Source organism: Cibotium barometz, chromosome 60 (assembly GCF_041138505.1).
Source record: "Cibotium barometz isolate CiBa-2024 chromosome 60, ASM4113850v1, whole genome shotgun sequence".
Lineage (NCBI taxonomy): Eukaryota > Viridiplantae > Streptophyta > Polypodiopsida > Cyatheales > Cibotiaceae > Cibotium > Cibotium barometz.
The window spans coordinates 22,282,354-22,305,121 of record NC_141105.1 but is presented as its reverse complement, the minus strand read 5'-3'; the positions used below and the strand labels follow the sequence as shown (position 1 = coordinate 22,305,121).

General features: G+C 40.2%; 1 protein-coding gene across 1 annotated transcript; it reads left to right on the top strand.

The window, feature by feature from the left end:
* Window positions 1–565: 565 nt before the first annotated feature.
* Window positions 566–2,307, top strand: LOC147605132 (uncharacterized). The gene has a single exon (XM_086794226.1). The coding sequence runs from the start codon at window positions 742–744 to the stop codon at window positions 2,161–2,163; it is 1,422 nt and encodes a 473-aa protein (XP_086650352.1). The 5' UTR covers window positions 566–741; the 3' UTR covers window positions 2,164–2,307.
* Window positions 2,308–22,768: the final 20,461 nt, after the last annotated feature.

The window sequence follows — 22,768 nt, the reverse complement described above, 5'->3', positions numbered from 1 at the left end:
GGCATTTTAAAATTTTGCAAGTATTTTATGGCCAAAATGCTAAAAAACGAGTGTGACTCTCGTCAAAAATTACACTAAAATACAGGAAAACTTTCTATATTTAACCAAACCTTCAATTTTGAAGGGCAAGGGTGCCCGTAAAAATTCGAGCGGTATGGGTGGGGTGGGTGAGATTTTTCTTTGAATGAAAAGTGTAAGATGTTATGTCCCGAGGTCATGGGTTCGAACCCCTCTCCAGGTGGTGGCATCCAGGGTGTGTTGTTGGTCATGGGTTCGTGGTCATGGGTTCGACCCCCCCTCTCCAGGATGTGGCATGTAGGGTGTGTTGTTGTTCTATCTAATTCCAAGCCAAACTTTTTAAATAAAAAATAAAAAGAACATTAGAAAATTGAAAGGTTCTTTTTCACAAATGCACCTGCTTTCTTTATCTGGAGTGATCGCGATTGTCGATAAAGACGACGATCTCAGTGTGACACGTTGATTGGAAAATTGCCTCGGTCTACGTACTTGAAATAAATGACAGCTGGCCCCACTGTCCCGCCTTCTCTGACTTCACCCTCCCCGACGTCCCTTCTCCTGTTTCCTCCGCTCGAAAGCTCCCCCCTGCCCTCTAGGTACCTAGATGCGGCTGCATCTCTGCTTTCCTCCCGTTCCTTTGAGCCCTTCCTTCGTCTAAGCTCCTGGCATCCTGAACGAGGGCGTCGCCGCCAGGAGGCCGCAGAAGCGACGCTTGCTTAGGAGATGGCAGAACCACCTAGCCTAGCCATATCCGGAGAGCGGGCGAAGCTTGCAATGAAGTATAGAAGCTTAGAAACAATACTGGCTGAAGCTTTCTTTTCTATATCCTCTCTGAGGGAGGCCTACATGCAGATGAAATCTGCTCGGCCATGTGACTACGGGTCGGATAAGACTACTCTGGCAGCTGATAAAGTCATACTCAGAGAACTGAAGAAGTTGTCGGAGCTAAAGCACAGGTACCGTTGGCAATGTGATAGCACTAGAGACGGCAGCTGTGCGGAGACTGCCACTTGCTCAGACGGATGGTCGCCGGAGTCGGAAGACTGCAGGTCGCAGCAGGAATCGGAGAGTGTGGGAAGCCTCAAGCTGGAGCTGCAGAAGAAAGATGTGGAGATTCGGAATTTAAATGCCACAGTGGAGAGGTTAGTGTCGAAGAAGGAGAAGCTGGAAAGGAGGGTGAAGAAGCTCGAGAGGAAGGCGAGTCATGCAGGGCTTGGCAGGTTGGGCAGCTGGGATCATCTGGTAGAAGATGAGTTAGCCACGCCGGCTGCCACTGGAGAATCTTCGTTGCCCAGAAGTAGCAGGCCGCAGCCTTCTAGTGTTGTTAGTGGTGTGAGAAATGGGGTTTGCGCGCCCGCTGAGCTGAGGCGGCTGTTGGAGAGGGCTGTGGCGGAGGTTAGGGAGACCGCTGGCGAGTTCAGCAAGGCGATGATGGCGCACATGCGGAGGGCAAAGTGGGATGTGGATGAGCCGGGCGTGGCGTGGGCGCAGGAGTCTCACAAGGTACTGGCGGTGCAGTCATACGTGTGCCTGCGGATGTTCAGCGGATTCGAGCACGAAGACTTCTATATGAGCGGCAGGCTGTGCTCGCTGTTGGAGCCCGCCAAGCACCGGGGCGAGTGCCTGCAACAGTTCCGGGCGATGGCGCAGCTAGTGGAGGAGCCGCTGGAGCTACTGGCTGGCCTAACGCCGGATTGTTCTTTTGGGCGCTTTTGCCGGAAGAAGTTTCTGCAGATGATGACGGCAGGGATGGAGGAGGCGCTACTGGGCGGCCTAGAGCACAGGCGCTGCATAGTGAGGGAAGGCGGGCATCCGCGCTGGAGCCGGTTCTACGAGGTGTTTGTGAGGATGGCGAAGGCGGTGTGGATGGTACACAAGCTAGCCTTCTCCATGGAGCCGAGGGTGTATGTGTTCCAGGCGGACAAGGGAGCGGATTTCTGCACCGCCTACATGGAGAGTGAGGTACCCAATTTGGAAATGGCGTGCGAGACGCAGAATCTCCTGCCCAAAGTGGCGTTCACTGTGATGCCCGGCTTCCAGATAGGCAACGAAGTCCTGCTGCGATGCCAAGTCTACCTCAATGGCATGAAAGCAGCCTCCGACACCAGCAGCAGCGGCGGCGGCGGCGGCGGCGGCGGCGAATGACCATGCAGCATCATCATGTTTTCCTCCTCCATGCATGTACATGTATACGCAACAATCAACACGGACGGTCAAATGGGTCATACGTGGTGACAAGTATTTTGGTTAGTAAAATAATAATATACAGTGTTTTCTAAACTTATTCAACAATTTTCTCGTTTCATCCCTTGTTATTCTAGTAAAATATTATCATTGCATTGCAATTCATGGTTTGTTCATTTTAAGAAAGAAACTTTTTTTTTCAAACCATTGTGAAAAAAAAGGGCTCACATTCAAGCTCAACCACCGATTTTCTTTGAAAAAGTTAATCTGTTTTAGTACTAAAGTTTTTAAATTGGGGCTAAGATGATTTTTTTTAAAAAAAATAGCAGATGTCATTACAAACAATTGATTAGTTTACGAAAAATGACTATCTTCATCCACACTCGGGAAGTAGACCCTATGAGAGGAGGCCTTAATACTAGAAATTAAGTCTAAGCACGATTAAGTGGGGGTTTTTGGATGTCGCTTGTTCTGGGACAAGCAGGCCACGAGAGAAGCCAGACTATGTAGTCCACACCAATCCACACCGTACAGGAGAGAATGTCGGTGAGACATTTTTTTTAAAGAAGTTATTTGATTTTTTTTGGAAAATCACCGGTACACATTCATCTACAGTTATCATGGTACAACGTACATAATTAAATAGCATTAATTATTATGCAAGTGAGTACAAAGGTAATATAACACAAACTTTTCAAGATAAAAGGATAACTTGAAAATTAACGTGTACCATAACCATCTTAGAATAGTTATTCAGTAGTGCATCCTCTAGGAGTTAAGTGGGTCTAGATGTAGATTGATTCCAAGTAATATATACATATATATATATATATTTACTATTAGTCCAAAAAAAAGGAATAGTTATATAATGATGGACACCCTTATGAGTAACCATTAACATAGGATAATCAAGCCTTAAGATGATAAAAACTTTAACGTTGATTTATTTCCAACAAGGTGTTCTTTTAATAAAAGGAAAAGACAATGGTTTATATAACAAACATTGATAAGTGGTTAAGGCAATATGGTTTGTGTACGAGCTTATTGACTTTTTTTTCTTATCTAAGTATTTCTTTTTTAGGTGTATTTTATAAAAATGTATCAACCAGCTTATTACATTGTTACTCACATAGGAGTTAATTGTCTATAAGGCCTTGGTGGGGCATTTGGTTTATCTACATAATTGTCTCTAACAAAAAAATATAAGGTATCTTAGCCTTTAACCATGTAACATGCTTTTTCTATGAGAGATATGTTCTTCTCAGCCACACCATTTTGCTAAGGTGTGTAAGGTACTGTGCATTGATGTTTTATGCCTTTCTCAGTCATATAAGCATGAAACTACTTTGACATATATCCTCCCTTGTACGAAGGGTATCAACTTTACATGCATACATATTTTTAGTCATTGAAACAAAGTGTTTAAAGCATGTAAAAATCTATGACTTGCTTTTAACAAGTACACCTAGGTGCGCTTGGAGTAGTCATCAATAGAAGCCACAAAATAGAGATATCCCGTGATCAATGGTGTTCTCATCATAGGACCACATACATCATTATATATAGGTTGTAATTTTTGGATATTCTTTACTGATCCATCTTTAGAAAATGATTCCTACTGCACTTACCTAAAATGCATCCCTCATATACATCTCAAGCTGTGGCAGCTCTAACACCATCTCTTATCTTTTAGGGTGCAACAAATTACCAAAATTTAAGTGACTAAATGGGTCATGCCATAGATTCACATCACTCATAGCACGTGTGGCAGTAAGCATTATGTGCCAATCTCTTATACATTTCCAACTTGTAATGCTCATGGCTTAGAGTACTAACAGATATACTACAATGATGTCTCCATCACTCCAGTCATAAACTGTACACTTATCATAAAAAAATATGACCACTAGACCTGCACTAGTAATGGTAGAAGCTAACAGTAAGTTCTTTTTGATGTCAGGTCCAAAAAGATATCTAAGAGATTGTTCCACGCACAACCTTATACCAACTCTTTTTTCTAGTTATGAGGAGTTGTTGCACATGTGATTGTGCCTTCTTTGAGAAGCAAATTTAAGGGAGAAAAACAAAGCATGCTGAGAAGTAATGTGCTTGCTAGCACTACTATTTAAATACTAGACATGCTGATTTATCATTGACATATACACATCATGGACAAAAGGGTCATAACTATAGTACACAATGAATGTTTAATCATCATGTGCATAGTTCGCCGACTCCTCCTTTTCAACACTTGGTCCTGATACATCACCACCACTACGCCCAACTCTTTCTTTTGAGCACTTGGTATTGATGTTTGGTGTTGATGTATCAGCTAGCATAACATATAATGGCTTGGCTTTCAATAATGGCTTTCAATAATAGCCACATCATGGACAAAAGGGTCATAACTATAGTACACAATGAATGTTTAATCATCATGTGCATAGTTCGCCGACTCCTCCTTTTCAACACTTGGTCCTGATACATCACCACCACTACGCCCGACTCTTTCTTTTCAGCACTTGGTATTGATGTTTGGTACTGATGTATCAACTAGCATAACATATAATGGCTTGGCTTTTCATTGATATATAATGGCTTGGCTTTCAATAATAGTTGCATTTGTCTTTCTTCTTAGGCTTATCACCAACCTTGTGAGCATCCTTGCCAAAATACTGGGTTGATTCTTTGGCTTTCTTGTGGCCACCTTGAGAGAAGGTTTTATCTTTGACTAGCAGCGAATGCTTTATCTCCCACATGCATAATAGCTCGATTTTGCTAGGATTTCTCTTCTTACAAAAGCACTGTAACTAACTCATCAAACATAAAAGCATTGGGATTACCCTTCATTATCAGCCAACGTGTAGATACAAAACCCTAGTACGAATTCACATTAGAAAAATTATGGACTCAAAAGAGGGCTGTTTCAATAATAATATAATAATAGACACATAGATTGAGTGACATGAAATCTACCAACGATATTCACCGGTGGTGGGACCTCTATACAAACCCACCTAAAATGTGGAGAAACTCTTATCTTCATGAAATATTACAAAAACCATCTGTAGAAATATGGAAGCAAGAGCTAGAAACTAGAAGACTAGAAATGAAATAACAACAAGATTGAAAGACAAAGAGTTACCTTGAGACGAGTGTAGACAAGACACAAGCTGAATACTTCTTATGATGTGACACCCACAATATATAGGTGTGTAGTACAAGAGATAGTAGCCACGCTGATATGTGGGACAAATAAGATGCCACATGGCAGACACACAAGACTCAAGACAAAAGTTTATACTAGACTAGGAAAAGAGTACACCTAGTGTGCACTTATTTCCAACACCCTCCTTAAGTGGACACTAGGAGGAAGACAAAAGACAAGACTGAAAGACAGACAAGACAAGACCAAGACTGAAAGACAAGATAGAAGACAAGATAGAAAAGATCCCGAGACACCCCTCTTCAAGTGATATCCTCATATGGGTCCACAAGGGTAGGGACGAGAGTGGATCATAGACAGACAGAGAAAGAGGCAATCAGCCAGTAGAGTGGTCCCACAGAGAGAGAGACTGTCAGATAGACATGAGAGAGTCTAACAGATAGAAGATAAATGGGGACATAGACAGAAAATGCCAAGAGAATGTGGGTAGCTAATCCACAAAAGAGAGGCATATAGACTGATAGACAGAGTGTCAGAGACATGTGACTGTAAGATCACACAAGATAGACACATAGATAGAGAGGCTGACTGATTGTAGATAGACAGAGAGATGGACCTGACACATAGACAGAGAGACTGACTGATTGTAGATAGACAGAGAGATGGACCTTGATAGAGATAATCCCTCCTCAAGGGCAATCCTGTTGCTAGAGTGGGTAATGCAGGGGTGCCTCTTGGATAGGGACAAAGATAAGTCTATGTAGACAAATAGACATGACATTACCCCATGATCTACATCATTGGTGATCAATGGTGGTAGATAGCATGAAAGCATAGACAAATATGAGAGAGATGGGAAGGTCTTACCATATTTGGCAGTGTCTAATCCCATGAAAATTTTGAGTTTTTTCGAAAGTAGAAGATTGAAAATTACATCTAGATATCCTGATTTAATTACTCCTGCTTGAGCAGGTCTTCCCTCTTTCAAAACCATATCTTTGACAGTCTATCCAGAGGGGTAAACCATGAATGCTGAAAGTAATCATGAAGCATGAAGAACTTGCTAGTCGTGAAAGTAAGTGGACATTAGGGCCAGGCTGAGGATTGTTAAACGAAGAGCATCCATACCTCGAAATTTGCAGAACCAGGAGCAGCCTGATAAACTAAAGATGAAGGGGCTGTCCCATGTGAGAAAACAACAGCATAACATGATCCAGTGAGGATTCAAAACCGTAGCAAAGTGTCGAGCTAATTCTGACCATAGGTGAGGTATATCCATGGAGTTGTGTAGCCATGAAGTGAGTGGACAAGTTGCTGGAATTGAGGCAACAAAAATATGAATGTATGCGGGCTGCTTCATGAAGAAAGGGAGTAGCAAATGAAGGCGATGACAGGCTGACTAAAATCGCCCTGAGGATGCCATGAGATGAGGAGCAAAACTGACGGCAAGCTGATGTAGAATGACGCAGAGCTGAAGCTTGAAAGCCACGAGCAAAAGATGAGCTGTCATGAGGAATTGCGCCACACTTTGAAGCTGAATATGAGCTGCCATGAACTGAAGATAGTTGTCGGGGTGAAGTAGAGTAACCACGAGCTAAGAAACGTTGAGGATGAGGTGAAGAGAGCTGAAGTAGAAGCAGAGAGCTGAGGCGAGTTGAAGCGGGTTGAAGTGAACTGAAGCTTGAGGCAAGGATGAGGGGAGCCAGGATAAACCTGCTCTGATACTATGTGGAAATATGGAAGCAAGAGCTAGAAACTAGAAGACTAGAAATGAAATAACAACAAGATTGAAAGACAAAGAGTTACCTTGAGACGAGTGTAGACAAGACACAAGCTGAATACTTCTTATGATGTGACACCCACAATATATAGGTGTGTAGTACAAGAGATAGTAGCCACACTGATATGTGGGACAAATAAGATGCCACATGGTAGACACACAAGACTCAAGACAAAAGTTTATACACTAGACTAGGAAAAGAGTACACCTAGTGTGCACTTATTTCCAACACCATCACCTTGTCTTAAAATATTTTAAACCGTTTTTTTGTCAGCACCTAACACAATAAAAGAATGTTTTCCACATTCCTGTGTTAGACGTGGAGCACTAAAAAATTCTTTCCACCACCCCTTGAACTAATGATTTTGAATGCTTGGAATAGATAGATACCCAATCTCTTGGTTATTCCCTCAACTTGGTTCCACTTTTGAAACTCGAAACATCTTTGGCGCCCAAAAGGACACACCGTCCCTCATTTCTTCTTCCCTCCTTGATCCACAAAAGTGGTTAGCTCAGTCATCCACTTTCTGCTACTTCTTCTTTCTCATGCGTTTGTTAATCTCTCATGGTAACCAAAAGTGGACTGAAACGAGCAAGGAGCAGTATCTCATCTATTGTGTTGTATAACATAAAAGATGAGAACGAAGAATGGATTCCCCAAGTATACAGGAAGTACTCTTGGGTCACTATGCAGCCAGGAAAACGCGGCCACTACCGAGTGAAGGGAAAGGCATCTGAAGACTTGGCCAAACATTGGAAAGGAAGGATCCTTGACTTCAAGATGGCACTAGGAGGGAAAACTGTCAAAGAAGTGTTGATCCAGCATGTATTCATGCAAAAAGAGATCAATGTGGGACCATTGGAAGGACTTCCAAGACACAGACCACATTGTAAGTGCTTGTGTTTTGTATTCCAACATTGCAAATAAGGTGATTGTGATATACATTTTTCTGCCTTGCATAGATTTGTACCCATCCAATCTCCAGGAGTGGGAGCGTGCACAATGCTTGACGGGATTCTTGAATGTCGTACATGGTGATGTGGGGGAACTTCAATATGAAGGTCGTGCACCAAGTGATCTTGCAAGAAGTAGAACATATTTCTATGACTCATTTTATACCTTGCCCACTCAATCGAGTCGACATGGAAAGTTGGAACGTATTCCTTTGCCTGCACTTGATAGTCCTGAGTGGCCATTGCTTGATACACAGAAGTGATAGAGTCATACAGGACCAAAATGTTTAATGATATTAAATGTGCTATGAAGCCTAGCATTGGTGCAAGAAATGTCCACTTAAGTTTGTTTGTTCCAATTGCATGCTTTGTTGATTTATTTTCTGATTGTAAACAATTGAGAAAAACTAGAACAACTTTTATTTGCAAAGATATAGATGAAGCCTGGCTTGATCATTTGTTTGACAAAGGTTGGAGAGTGAAATCATCAAAGGGAGATGATTTGATCGAATGTCGATTGAACACCTCCGACATTGCATTTCGGTGAGTGTTATAACATTCAAATGTCTTTTTGTGAAACAGTTACAAAGCTTATTGGATTATACTCTAGAAATTATCCTAATGATATTTTGGAATCAGATACTCATTAGGAAAAAAGGGAGCTCATTTTGGGGCCTTTTACGGTTTGGAAAAATAAGCTCTCAACCAATCAACAGAGGGCCAACATAACATTGAAAATTCACAAAAATAAGAGAAAATAGATAAAAGAAACAATACTTTATGTAGGTACAAGTGTGCTACATTAATGTGGAGATTAGTTTTTTATTCTCACAAGATCTTTGGTGGACATGAAGATAGAATCTAGTCTGACATTTTCTGTGACAAGGGCCTTCCCGCTTCCACCTTCCTTTGAACTTTGAAATGTTGTGCTGCCTTTCCTTCGAAAGGTCTACCATTCTACACCACTGCCTCATTGTGCAGCAGCCTCTTCTTTTCCAAAACTGCTCCCTTGATCCTGTTTGGCTTAGAGTAAGATGTTTCTTGTCAACTGTCTGTCTACCCACTTTCTCTTTCTTGAAACTTCACTTTGTTATCTTGTTTACATTACTTTGCTGTTACAGATTCACAAGGTCTCCATGGTGAATAAAAACTATGGCCGTTCTTGTGGAAGACGCTCTGTGGTGGATGATAATGCTATGAAGGCAGAATTATACCACACATGCTTACCCCGTCGACCTGCTTCTTCTATTTCTTCGATAGAGAATTCAAGTACAGTCAAAACGGAAGGAACTTGGGAAAGGTTTAGTGTTTCGAAAGGAGCATGGGTGCTCATGCAACCTAGCAAAAGAAAGAGACCCGAGACAAAAAACATTTTCTTGGCGTCATGGAAGGGAAGAGTACGAGATTTTAAAATCACCAGAGGGAAGATATCGGTGAAAGAAGTTTTGATTCAGCATGTGTACATGCATAAAGAACATGTCTTGCGAGACTATCTAAATGATCTTCCGCAACACAGGCCTAATTGTATATTTTTCTATATTGTGGTTTTGTTCTTTATGAGGTGTATGGATTTTTAAGATGAAGCTTTCTTTCTTTGCTTATTGACATTTTTAATTGTATATTTTTCTATATTGTGGTTTTGTTCTTTATGAGGTGTATGGATTTTTAAGATGAAGCTTTCTTTCTTTGCTTATTGACATTCTTGTGTTATTTTATTTCAGATTTATACCCTTCATCGTATGAGACATGGCAAAACATCTATTGTATTTTGGGATTTATAGATGTTTTGCATGGATCGGTAGGAGAACAACAATACCAAGGTCGATGTGCAACAGAGCTAGCTCAATCTGGTATATTTTTTACTGATCATTTTTATCAGTTGTTTGCTGGACAATGCTAACACACATGGTGTGTTAAGAAAACAAGACCTTCTGGCATGGAATTCAGTGGTTTGGCCTCTCCCACATTTTAGTGTTACAAAGGCATATAGGGCTAAGATTTTCAAAGAAGTACAAAAAGCTCTGAGGCCCAATATTGCCACAAGGATAATAAAAAATTCTTTATGCATGCCTCTCACAGTTTTTGTAGACTTGTTTAATACCTTTCCAGTGAAGGTTTCAAAAACAATGTTCACAGTTAAAGCAACAAGTCTGGCATGCATGCCACAATTTTTGGATAAAGGTTGGGATAAGAAGACATGTAGTTCAGTGTTTTGTGAGGTTGTCCAACCTTCTATGCAACTGAAGTACATGGTTGCATCACAAAATTTTATTTTTTCTTTTTATTATAAGCACAGTCGAATGCTAGGCACAAAACTAGTCCCAATGGATCAAGATGAAGATTCTTTTGGTGCAGAAAATAAACTTCTTGATATTGATGTTGTTGAGAATGGTGATGTGCTAGTCAATATCTCATTAAGACAATGTTGCTCCCTAGCTCAATTGCGCAATGACATTCTGTTTGAGACAGAAGGTTCTATTTCAAAGGACTTTTTATTTATCTACAACAATAAGAAGGTACACCATTTGACTTATCCTAGTCTCATTAAGCACTGCTATTAGTTTACTTTACCCTATTGTCTCATATTGCTTTTTTGCAGGTGCTCAAAAGAAGAGAGTTCAATAAAATGCAAAGACATTGAAAATTTGAAAATTGAGATAACACAGACTCCATAAACAAAGGTATTATATTCAATAAAGTAAAATTTTGTACAGAAGTGTTTAATTGTATATGTAGAACATATTCTTGACAACCATTTTCTATTTATCTACAGCCTGATCCAGAGGCTGCTCTACATGGTCCAAGCTCACCGTATCATCTTTCTTTGGAGAATCTGTTTTTTGCTGCTCCATCCTGTCGTGTACAACCTCTTGGTGCTACTCCATTGTCTCCTCTACTGCCCCTGGAGCATTTGTTTGCTATGCTGCTGCTCCATCTTCTCCTCAATAACATCAGCAGCAGCAGCAGGTCCTTGTTCCTGTGGCTTCTCCTCATCAGCACTAGGTCCTTGTTCCTGTGGCACCACATCAGCATCATCTGTGTCATCAAGGTGTATGACACCTTCTCGGACTTTAGAGCTCTCATCCAACTCGACAGTATAGTGGTACAATAGGTTTGGGGGAGGCATACTTCAAAAACTTCCAAATCGTATCAGCTTTGAAACTATATACATAGTTTTAAAGCTGAAGCTATCTTCTCTCATCTGTAATGGCATATGATGATTTAGAACACTTTGTACCAATATCAATTATTTTGAAGCTAAATGAAAATTATTTTTTCTTACAAGGTCTGGCTGTCCTATCTCAAAATAGCTTGAAAGTATATATTTGGCACTGATCAGCACTCTCCAGCCGCGCAGCTACTTGAATCATCTTGTTGTGGTGTCTGTACAGTTGGAAAGATATGTTAGAAACTATTAATATCTGAACAAAATAAAATTATTCAATAAGTTCAAAGGCATAGCATGAAATAGACATCAGTAGAGGGAACGACTTTCTACCTCTAAATCTATTGACTCTATTGAATCCAAAAGATTAACATTAGGAGGACAGTGATCCAATGCATCTAGAAGCCTTCTAATACAACTGCAATACATATAATTCAGTTAGTGTGCATTAAATCAAAATAATGAAGTTTAAAGTTAAAAATAGCACACACACCACTTACAATTTCAGCTCCTTGTGTGTGTTTTTAAGAGAGTTGAATAAAAAGCATTGCTTATGTTGGATGTCAATAGAAGCAAAGCTCCAGTGGTCACTGTGTAAGGAAAAAAGCATTAAGAAATCAAAGGCTACAAGAGTTATCAATCTTAAAGAAAAATCCCAAAAGAAGCAGTCACCCACATACTTGTTATGGTATGGAAGTAGCAAAACATCAACAACATCAAAATCGCAGTGTCTGAACCAATTGGAAATATCCATGGGAGTTTCCTTTGCATCTCTTAACTTGAAGGAAACGACAGGATCAATAATATGAAGTGTATGCTGTACAGCGTGGTTAAGCCAGCTTCTCATCATGCTGCATTGGACCAAACAATAATTAGGATAGGGTGTAAAGGAGGTACAAGAAGGATTGTTTTGCAAACAAATGTAAAATAAAAGACACTTACTAGAGCATTGCAAGAATGATAGTATCTGAGCAATACTCATTCTTATGAGCCAATGCTGCCAAGCATGGTTTTGTCAAGTCAAAATTATTCACTGAAGTTTCATCCTCAATATGGACAACTACTCCTGCAACCTTCTCTGTATCTGCAGCTCCATCTGTACAGTCTCCACATCTATAACAAATTTGGATTCTTTTATTTGCTGCTTCAGTGACTCCTCATAAGCAGCTTTTCCTCTGGTGCTCTTTGAGTGGGTTACTTCAACAACCTTAACCTCATCTACCTTCAACTTTCTTGTAGGTGGAATTAATAACATGTCTCTCATTTTGATGTCCTGCCATTCCACAGGATGGACCAGCTTGTCATACCTCCATCTCACTCTGGACAAAGTGTTGAAGTCTTTGGCCATCAGAGTTACCCTGTGAGCATGGGCTGCTACCAGCATTGTATCTTCAAAATATTTCTCCAAGTAATCCTCTGCCATTTCCTGTAAGGAAAGAATGGCAGTCCTGTTTCACCTGAAACCAAGGTGCTAACTATCACATATGTCTCTCACTAGTCTCTGAAAAGGTGCCTTGGGGATTGCAAAGCCTATAGCTTTCTGTTGCTTCCTGATCTCCTTTAGCACACCTGCACCATGTTTCAATCTCTTGGCCTTTTGCTGGAGCAGGCTCATTGGCTTCCCCTTCCTGCCATGTGTAACTCTTCCCTTTGGAGAGGCACACTAAATTCCTTGATACCTGCCCCAGCTGCTGCTGCAAGCCCTGGCCCCTTGCCAGCTCTCCTTGCAGTTGACTTGGTTCTTGCCATCACTCTGACAAGCTGCATACAAAGCAATGGAAAGAGATTACAGCCATGGAGAACATGGAATGATACAAGAAGGCAATGAGAGCGGTGGATGAAGCAACATTTATAAATTTGCAACAACAAAATGCAATTTTAACATTTTGAAATTCCTAACAGCTCACTCTCGCGTTTTCTTGCAAATACCTGAAGTAACATGCTATTACATTCCTACAGTGATTTCTCTGTCTTTACAACTAAATACAATATGGATTGAGTTTATGCAAGGAGTGTACAGCCATGGATAGCTTGGAAAGACACAAAATCACAATGATAGGGGTGGATGAAGCAACAGTTTTATATTTGCAACAAAATGCGATTTCGGCTGTTTGAAATTCCTAAAGCCTTCTCCTCGTGTTTTCCTGCAAATTCATGAGGCAATATACTGGAACATGCCTTCAGTCATTTCACTGTGTTTGCAACTTGGTGCAGGATGGATTGAGTCTATGGAAGGCAGGAAGTGATCAATCTCTCACTCAACCAACCCAATTCAAAAGTCTTCCTGCTTGTGGTTGCACTGGAAAAAGTTAAGGAATGCATATAATATTTATCCTAATATCTAAGGAAGGCAGGAAGTGATCAATCTCTCACTCAACCAACCCAATTCAAAAGTCTTCCTACTTGTGGTTGCAGTGGAAAAAGTTAAGGAATGCATATAATATTTATCCTAATATCTATGGAAGGCAGGAAGTGATCAATCTCTCACTCAACCAACCCAATTCAAAAGTCTTCCTGCTTGTGGTTGCAGTGGAAAAAGTTAAGGAATGCATATAATATTTATCCTAATATCTAAGCTACATCACATCACTCAGTACCTTATCCTAATATACTATTAAACAAGAAGATAAGGATATAGAGAGTCTTACTGACCTGGAAGCTATCTGTAGGTGTGCTATGCTGGTGATGAGTACCCTGTGCTGGGGATGAACCTGTGCTGCTGGTCAGGATGCTGATGGTGCAGAGTAGGGAGGTAGAGAGGCAAGAGAGGTGAGAGGGGAGGGCCAAGACAGGAGAGATTAAACAAGAGGAAAAAGATTAGTGTAAAATACAAACAAAGCAGCTACTAAATACCACACGTGTGGAATGGAGTCGTTTTTCACACGTGTGGATGGGACCCAGATCTCTTGGAGTTTGAAACTTGGCACGTGTGGAATGGAGTCGTTTTTTCACACATGTGGATGGGACCCAGATCTCTTGGAGTTTGAAACTTGGCACGTGTGAATGGCACTTTTTTCCTTGGAACTTGTGCCAACCATGATTTCATAATCAGATCCATAACCACTCTTCCCTCCCTGTCTTTCATCCCTGCCAGCACCCTCCCATCATCCTTTTCCTTCCCCCTCTGATCCCTTCCTACCCAACACACTCCATGCAGACTGCAACCTGCCTGAAGACTACTACCACTGCCAGATCTCCAGGTTACCTAGGCTGCAGCTCAAGTTTGGAAGAGAGCAGAAGATTCACCAGTGCAACTCCAACAACATGGAAAAGGAAAAGAAAGGTCAGAGATCTATATTATTTTCAATGTTTTTTGATATATATTTCTTCCATCCATAGAATTCTTGAATCTTACTGCCCAGGAATCTGGTACATCACCCTAGGATTTGATTGGAGATGGATATCAATAGAACCTAGAAGTTTGCAACAAAATGCGAGGAGAGTGCTTAACATTTTCCAAATGGCCCTATATCGCGTTTTCCTGCAAATTCTTATATTCCTTTTGGTTTTCATTTCTTCCTCATTGTTTTGCCTTCTTTGGCCCTGGGGAATTCTTCCTAGTATCATCTACTATCCAGGAATCTGTGAGATGATCCTAGCATTTGATTGGAGATGGATATCAATAGAAATGGAGAATTTGCAACAAAATGCGAGGAGAGTACTTGACATTTTCCAAATGGCCCTACGTCGTGTTTTCTTGCAAATTCCTGTGTCCCTTTTGGTTTTCACTTCTTCCTCATTGTTTTGCTTTCTTTGGCCCTGGGGATTTCTTTCTTGATGATGAGAAAAGTTTTTGCTTTGGAACAGTTGATTCTCAGGCCCCTCCTTCAAGAGGAAGCTCAACTTTTCTGCTGCTATACTTAGACCACAGCAATCACCACAGGTGAGTCATGTGTGCTCATGAAGGGAGTTGTTTGGTGATATCCTATACATTCCCTGATTGCATATGTCAGCATATAGAATTCATGATATATAAATTTTTGTTCAGGCAAAAGGAAGAGACTGGAGCAGAAAGCTGTCTTCCCTTTCAAAACAAAAGGAACTAGAAGAGGACAAATCTCCAGATTTGCTCCTATTTGACTTTCTTCACAAGTGCAAGGCTCAGAGGAACTTTCACATATACCACAGTATTTTCAACAGGGAGTTCACTATGAGCTCTGTACTGGAGCATCACAGAGATTTTCTTTCAGACCATTGGGATACCTTCAAACAACTGACAGAGGCAGGAAGAATTGTTGAAGGTGAAAAGGTTTTTGTGCATATAAATCATATTGTCTCCATTGACAGGCTGAGGTACCATGTGAATAGAAGATTTGACAGCCTGCTTGAGGAATATAAATTCAGCTGTAACTTGCACACCAGAAAGTGTAGAGTGCTTGAGGAAACCATGGCATTCCTTATGTACATTGTCTTCCATGAGCACTCTCAAGAAGAGCAAGGGTAGGAGGTTGAAGAAGAAGACACATCTGAAGCAGAGGAAAAAGAGGATGTTCCTGTGGGTGGCAACAAAAATGGTAGAGCAGGAAGAAGATATCAACCTCTAGGATGAGGGGCTGTAAGTGGCTGCTCTTGACCTTGTTCAACTGAGGACTGAAACTCTTAGGGCAGCACAGCCCCCCAGTTGAAGATTTTGATGTTTAGAGCAGCAACTATGCAGTGCCCATGCTTCCAGGTGTCTTGATTGGTGGTAAAGATTATGTTTTCCTCCATGATATAGAGTGTATGTTCAATTTGAGGGAGGTCTATGCCATTTCCCTTATTGCCCAGGCTTTAAGGCTTGACAAGGAGGTTGGCATAGAGGATGACCATTCACTACTGGCTTTGGAAACAACTTTTGATCCTGTCGAGGCCCTTACTATTTGTTTCAAAGAGGCTAAAAAGTTCCAAGAGCTAGATGAAGCTGCCTTCCAGCTTACACACAGGAAGCTATGAATCTCTCAACACTATACAAGGGAAAGCTTAAAGAAGAGGCTGGATTGGAGGGGAGAGGAATAAATCTTTGGAAAGATGAACTTCTTGTTGCTTATGAAAATGAGAAGGTATGATCTTGTTACTTCAAATCAAATACTTTATCTTGTGTGTAAATGTTTTGTAGTTGTGTATTGTCTCACTCCAATCTTTTGATATGTGGCAACTACAAATTGAGGATGACACATTCCTCCAGAGAACAAGTGGAAGCAGGCCAGTGGGTTTGGCAAAATGTCAAGCCTAGCTCATTATATTCATGATCTAGGCAGTGCTAAGATCTTGATTTACCATAGGCAGTTGAGCAACAATGGAGAAGCCATTGTTTACTTCTTTAAATGTTTGTCTAGGGTTTTAGGTGGACATGATCTTTTATGGCAAAAGGAAAAGATCATTTTAATAAAGAGGTTGTCTGCCATAGATATATTTGGGGATTATGTGAATAAGCAGGCCTCTAGGGTTTCATATATACATCGCCTAAAATTCCCTCAAATTGTAATATTTCACGCTAGCTTCCCCAGGGACAATGCAATTTTTCCTCTGATGGCGATAAAGACTCTATCCATGTATTTAGGTGGCTATCACTTAAGGCTGAATGCAAACAAGGCAATACTTCTGGAGCGGCAAGCAGCTGTTTGATTTTTTAAGGAGGGACCAGGAGTATATTCATTGAGATGTATTTAACATATGCTACTTACAGCTTGGCATGTGGAATCATAGATCCTAATCTATTGAGTGATTGCGAGAAGAAGCATCTTCTTAGAACAACAAGGCCAATGGTCCCTGTTGTGTGCCATTGATAGAGGAAGAAGAAGATGTTGTAGAAACTTCATCAAAAAGGGCTCGGCTGGGGGATGTCTCTGCTCCACAACAATAGATTTAGATTGTTCCAGTTGTTAAGAAGTTTCTTCAAATTTCTCGATACTCTTCTTGCTTACCACATTAAAAACTATGAAATGTATAACTATTGAAAACATTTGTATGGGACATAGATGAAAGCTCTTGTTCTTTTAAAATCTTTTGAAGTTACATCATTGTTTTATAATATGTATTTCAATGATCAATTTTCTTCCACAGTCTGCCCTGTCTTTGTCATTGTCTTAGCCATTCAGCATGATTCTGCCTCCCCTGTGAGGAGACATATATTGATTGTCTCTGTTCAGCCTGCATCTCTCTTATTGCACATGACACAGCTGATTTAGACTGTTTGATCTTCACACGAGCCTTCACTTGAATCCGCCTATACCACCACTGACATAGTTGCTTCATGGGATTACTTTTCTTCACTCCTCCTCCATGTTGAGTGGCCCTTTGATAGGCACAACGTGCTTGCCAATGAGATCTTTCCATGCCTTGGGTAGACCAAATCCCAAGGCTTCCACACTCTTCCGCAAAAAAGGGTCCATGTGCATGCAAAATGTGCTACAAATGCTCAACAACAACAAGACATTGAGTATCGTACAATATATTTTGAACAACAATAAAAACTCAAAGCTGTAGGTATTCAAGTAATAACCATGTATTGTGTCAAGTTTGTCGCACCCCATGCCTTTTCATAGCTAGTGTAGAACTCTGTCACAAACTGCCTCAAATTTCTCAACATCCCCATCTTCAAACTTGGCTTTTTGCAACAAAGGTGCTAGGCAATCAAGTGCCAACCACGCTTTGGCCTTTGCCACCCTTGCTTGTCCTGAAGAGCCTCGATCAGGTACAGCTACATGAAGCTTTCTCCACACCTTAAAATCTGTACCCAGGTGACCTCTCTGGGTAGTATGATTAGATAAGAACTTTCTGGCTTTTGCACCTCCAAAACATGGTTTGCTAGGAACATTTCCTGTCTTCCTTGATCTTTTCAAGTCCTTCTCAATCTTCACTTGACCACAATGTAAATCTGCATTTGAAAGCACTTGCTCTATTTTTTTAATAGTTCTTTCACTCTCCAATGTTGGTTTCATAATCCATGCACTTGCTAGGAACATTTCCTGTCTTCCCCCTGATCTTTTCAAGTCCTTCTCAATCTTCACTTGACCACAATGTAAACCTGCATTTGAAAGCACTTGCTCTATTTTTTTAATAGTTCTTTCACTCTCCAATGTTGGTTTCATAATCCATGCAAATTTGATGTACATGTAGACTAGTTTCTCAATTATTCTAACCAGCGCATGCAAAACACAAATATGAACTCTGATCAAAGGGATAACAAGAATTGGATCCCAATTAGGATCCACTCCTGGAGCATCACGATTTGGGGCTTGGCACCTATTACTGTTTGCATTTAGGCATTTCCATTCTCTCCCTTTTCCTCCTTTGGAGACACCTTGTTCGGCCATGCAATACAGGAAAGGATACTTGGCCATTGCTCCTTGGGAAATACCAAACATGTATTTCAAGGTTTTAAGATCTGCAGCCAGGTGCCATTCGACCTCATATTCACCATATCCTTCTACATAAAGCTTTTTGCCATTCGTCGACTGCTGCTGGATAGTGGAAGGAAGCTCAGTCTGGTTAAAGTACCACTTTAGAATTTCATGGGTCTCTATTGGAACCTGTTAACAAGAGGCCAGTTAAATTGTCTACAACATGTAATGGATAGCAACATAATATACTTTTTTTAAAAATGGATAGCACCTCACCTCAAATGCAGCCAGCCACCAAATCTCATTTTCAAATTGTACACTAAAGTGCCTCTCATCAGCATTACTGATACTTGCATCCAAAGCTCTATTCATTAAAGTCAAGCTAACCCTTTCCAGCTTCTGTCCTTTGATCACCTCACTCTCATCAAGTTTTAAAACAAATTTCAGTTTTCCATTGCACTCATGAACACTGATGTCATAAAATTTCACCAGAGCCATTTGTAATTTTCGAACATCCATAATGAAATTGTTGAACTCTGTAAGCTCTATTATTTTCTGTTCCCTACTCTTTTTAGTCACTGTCAATGTACTAGACACGTGACAAGGCTCTCCAACAAGTTCGACCATTCCCAAGTTGAGAATATTTCGAGCTTTGTTCACATGAAATGGTTTTGGAATGGGAATTACTGTTTTTTTTCCAAGCTTAGAATTGAAACCTTCTTTAACTTTATTAAACAACATCCTATAAGACTTTGTGCTTATGCCAGCCATGTCACATATACCTTATGCATCTGCAGGAGTGAATGCTTCACTCACCTTCTGCAAGGATTGCTTTGCTATGTCTGATCGAAGTCTTGCAAACTTAGGATGATGTATTGCTGACTCCACGATGTCTTTTGTCAGAACTTTGCCAAATATATCAGAACTTTGCTCTTTTGGACCCACAACATCTGTGACCATCCTGAAGCAACAATGATAGCTATTTCAGTCCATCATTCATCTAACTATACCACCCCCACACCCAATTCCCCATCTCCAAAAAAGGAACTAAAGATGAAAATGAAAAGTGAGTGCTCAAAGAAATTATAGATCCCATAATACCTGCAAGCTTTTACACGAGGCTTCCGTTGGCCACCTCCAACATTGAGTTCTTTCAATGGTTTGAACTGTCTCTTGCGTAATCGAGCACCCAATGGCGTGTCTTTCAAACATTGTAATTTTTTGTTGAACTTTTCAAGTTGTTTTCTAAGGTGTGCATTCTCACTCTCCAAAGTGAAATTATTGATTTCTCGAACTGCCAAAATTTCATTCTTCTCTTTAATAGTGGCATGCATCTTACAAATAGTCTACTGCAAATGATCAATCTCTTTTTGTAACCCAGAACAAACTTTTGCTTTGTCCTCATATGAAGCTTGCAAAGCTGTTGTGATCGATGCCAAGTAAAAATTCGCACCTTCTAGCATTTTTATTCTGGCATCTCTATCACTCAAATGTCTTTCAAAGTTACATTGAATGATACTTTGACATTGGCCAAACAATCTTTTGCAATATACAAGCAATCCATTTTCACCCTCACACAAAAACTTGAAGAAACTTGTCAACCCAAAGAATGATGGAGATTGAGAGGAGGTTGGATTTGGTGGGTAAATACTACCATCCAACCATAGGTCCATATTTTTATTTCCTTCATTTCGAAGCTCAATAATGTGGGCTTTGCATGCTGGCCTAGACCAATTTCTCTTACAGCAGGGAACATAATCGGCTTTTACTTGGAAGTGGATGTCCACCTTTTTCTTCTTTTGTTTCACAGGTTCCATTGCATTGTTCTGTGCTTTAACAATACCAAAAAGCATCATGAACTCACACTTTAACCAAAAGAAACCAAAGATATTACACTTATCTCTCGTGAAGAAGATTGCTTCATTAAAACCAAAAGACAACATCACTAAATAATACCTCCTTGTCCATCAAACAAACTTGTTGGTATCCTGGATGCACCAAAATGTACACAATACTTGTAAGCACAACCCTCACTTGAAAAAGGTAAGAAATGGGATTGTTATTCATGCACAAGCAGGTATGGCGCATGAGGAACAAATTCTTTTCCATCCTTTTTCAAAACTTGCCGCCTCAGTCTCTTCTCAAACCTTGATGTATGATGAATCAATGTTCCATTAAATTGGAGGTAGGCAAGCACTCATGAGATGGAGAGGAAGATTGTGGCGTGAGAAAGACGCGGGAGGCTATGAGCTTCCAAAATGGAAGGAATGTGAATGAGAAGAAGAGAAAATCAAAAACTTCCCGCTCGAAACAATTCGGATTTGGAGTGGTTGTGGTTGTGGAGTTGGAAGACAATGAGGGAGACAATGCAAGATGATGGGTTGCAGGGACGAAGTTTGGTTCAAGTTTGGTAAAGTTGGCTTGGTTCCATTCAAAAGTGTAATGAAGAAAGAGAGTGGTGACATTTTTCAATAAAATAAGGCACCATAGTGGGAATAAAAAACTATACTTAAGAGGCATTGTTTTGAATTAAAAAACACCCCACATGTCAGTTAATGGAATAAAGAACTCAAAAAACTATACTTAAGAGGCATTGTTTTGAATTAAAAAACACCCCACATGTCAGTTAATGGAATAAAGAACTCAAAAATGATGCACCTACCCTCCAATATTATTTGTGGGTTTATTGGCTTGCTTTGTCCACATCACCATCCCAAGGGATCTCTTACAAGGCCCCTTTTTGAGTCCAAATTTTCCCTAATGACAAAATCACGAGAATGGTAGACACTAATGAATTGTTCGAATAGGCTTTCAAATCTTGGTGAAATCATCAATCCTCCTCATAGCTTCAAAAGATTGATTGAACTTCTCTATGTAGTGAATGCAATATCCAATTCCATCAAATCTAATCATCATCTTTTTGATGTGGATTGGCTTACTCCTAGTCAATTCTTGGATTGGCTTACTCCTAGTCAATTCTTTTATTCTTGTATCTATATGCATGTGGTAAGCCATCTTTCTACTTTATCATCATCTTTTTTTCCATCAAATCTAATCATCATCTTTTTGATGTGGATTGGCTTACTCCTAGTCAATTCTTTTATTCTTGGATCTATATGCATGTGGTAAGCCATCTTTCTACTTTATGTATTATTGTAAACATGTGGTAATTCCCCTTTCTACTTGCATGTATTATCCTGAACATGTCTTCGATATATACGCATGGTGGTGGAATGTGAGGAAATAGTTGCACATAATCTTATATTTGTGGGTTCAGTGGGCATTGATGAGAGTACTTGCAAGTTATTAAAATATTTGCATTTCATGTTGCAGGTTTGTTATTTACAGGCTGAAATGGCAGGAAGTGATGTATTTGGGATGCTTCCTATTGAAGATACTACTGGGTGGACCCGTGCTTCGCACGTCTTTTGAGACCTCCAAATTCAAATTCTACACGAACCTTCTCAAACCTCCTTTTGCCCTTTCCAAAACCTCCAAATTCTTGCCATGTGGTGGCAGCATTGTGAAATTCTTCCTAAGTGGGCCCAACCCTTACCCACTCTTAGACCCGCCTTCGGTGAGTCAGTTGTTGTGACTGGTCTAAACCGTTGTTCATACGTGTTAGTGTCTATGACATATACACATGCACATGCACATAGAACACATGGACACACACACATACAACACACACACACACAAAAAGAACACACACATAGCACATGTATGTGCACACACACATACACATATATGTAAGTGTACACACAAAGAGAATACATACATACACAACAAAGAGAATACACACATACACATACACATGTATGTGCACACACACAAACACATAGAGAACACACACATACACATGCAACTTACATGCACATAGTATGTGTGTGTGTGTGTGTGTGTGTGTGTTTACACACACACACACACATAAACACATATACATATACATACATACACACATACATACATACATACATACATACACACACACACATATACATATACATACATACATACATACATACATATATATGTGTGTGTGTATGTATGTATATATATATATATATATGTGTGTGTGTGTGTGTGTGTGTGTGTGTGTGTGTGTGTGTGTGTGTGTATGTATGTATGTATGTATGTATGTATGTATGTATTTGATTTATTATAATTTAAGCACATTA

Coding starts and splice junctions, on each gene's coding strand:
- LOC147605132 (XM_086794226.1), top strand. CDS start 742: ATGGCAGAACCACCTAGCCTAGCCATATCCGGAGAGCGGGCGAAGCTT.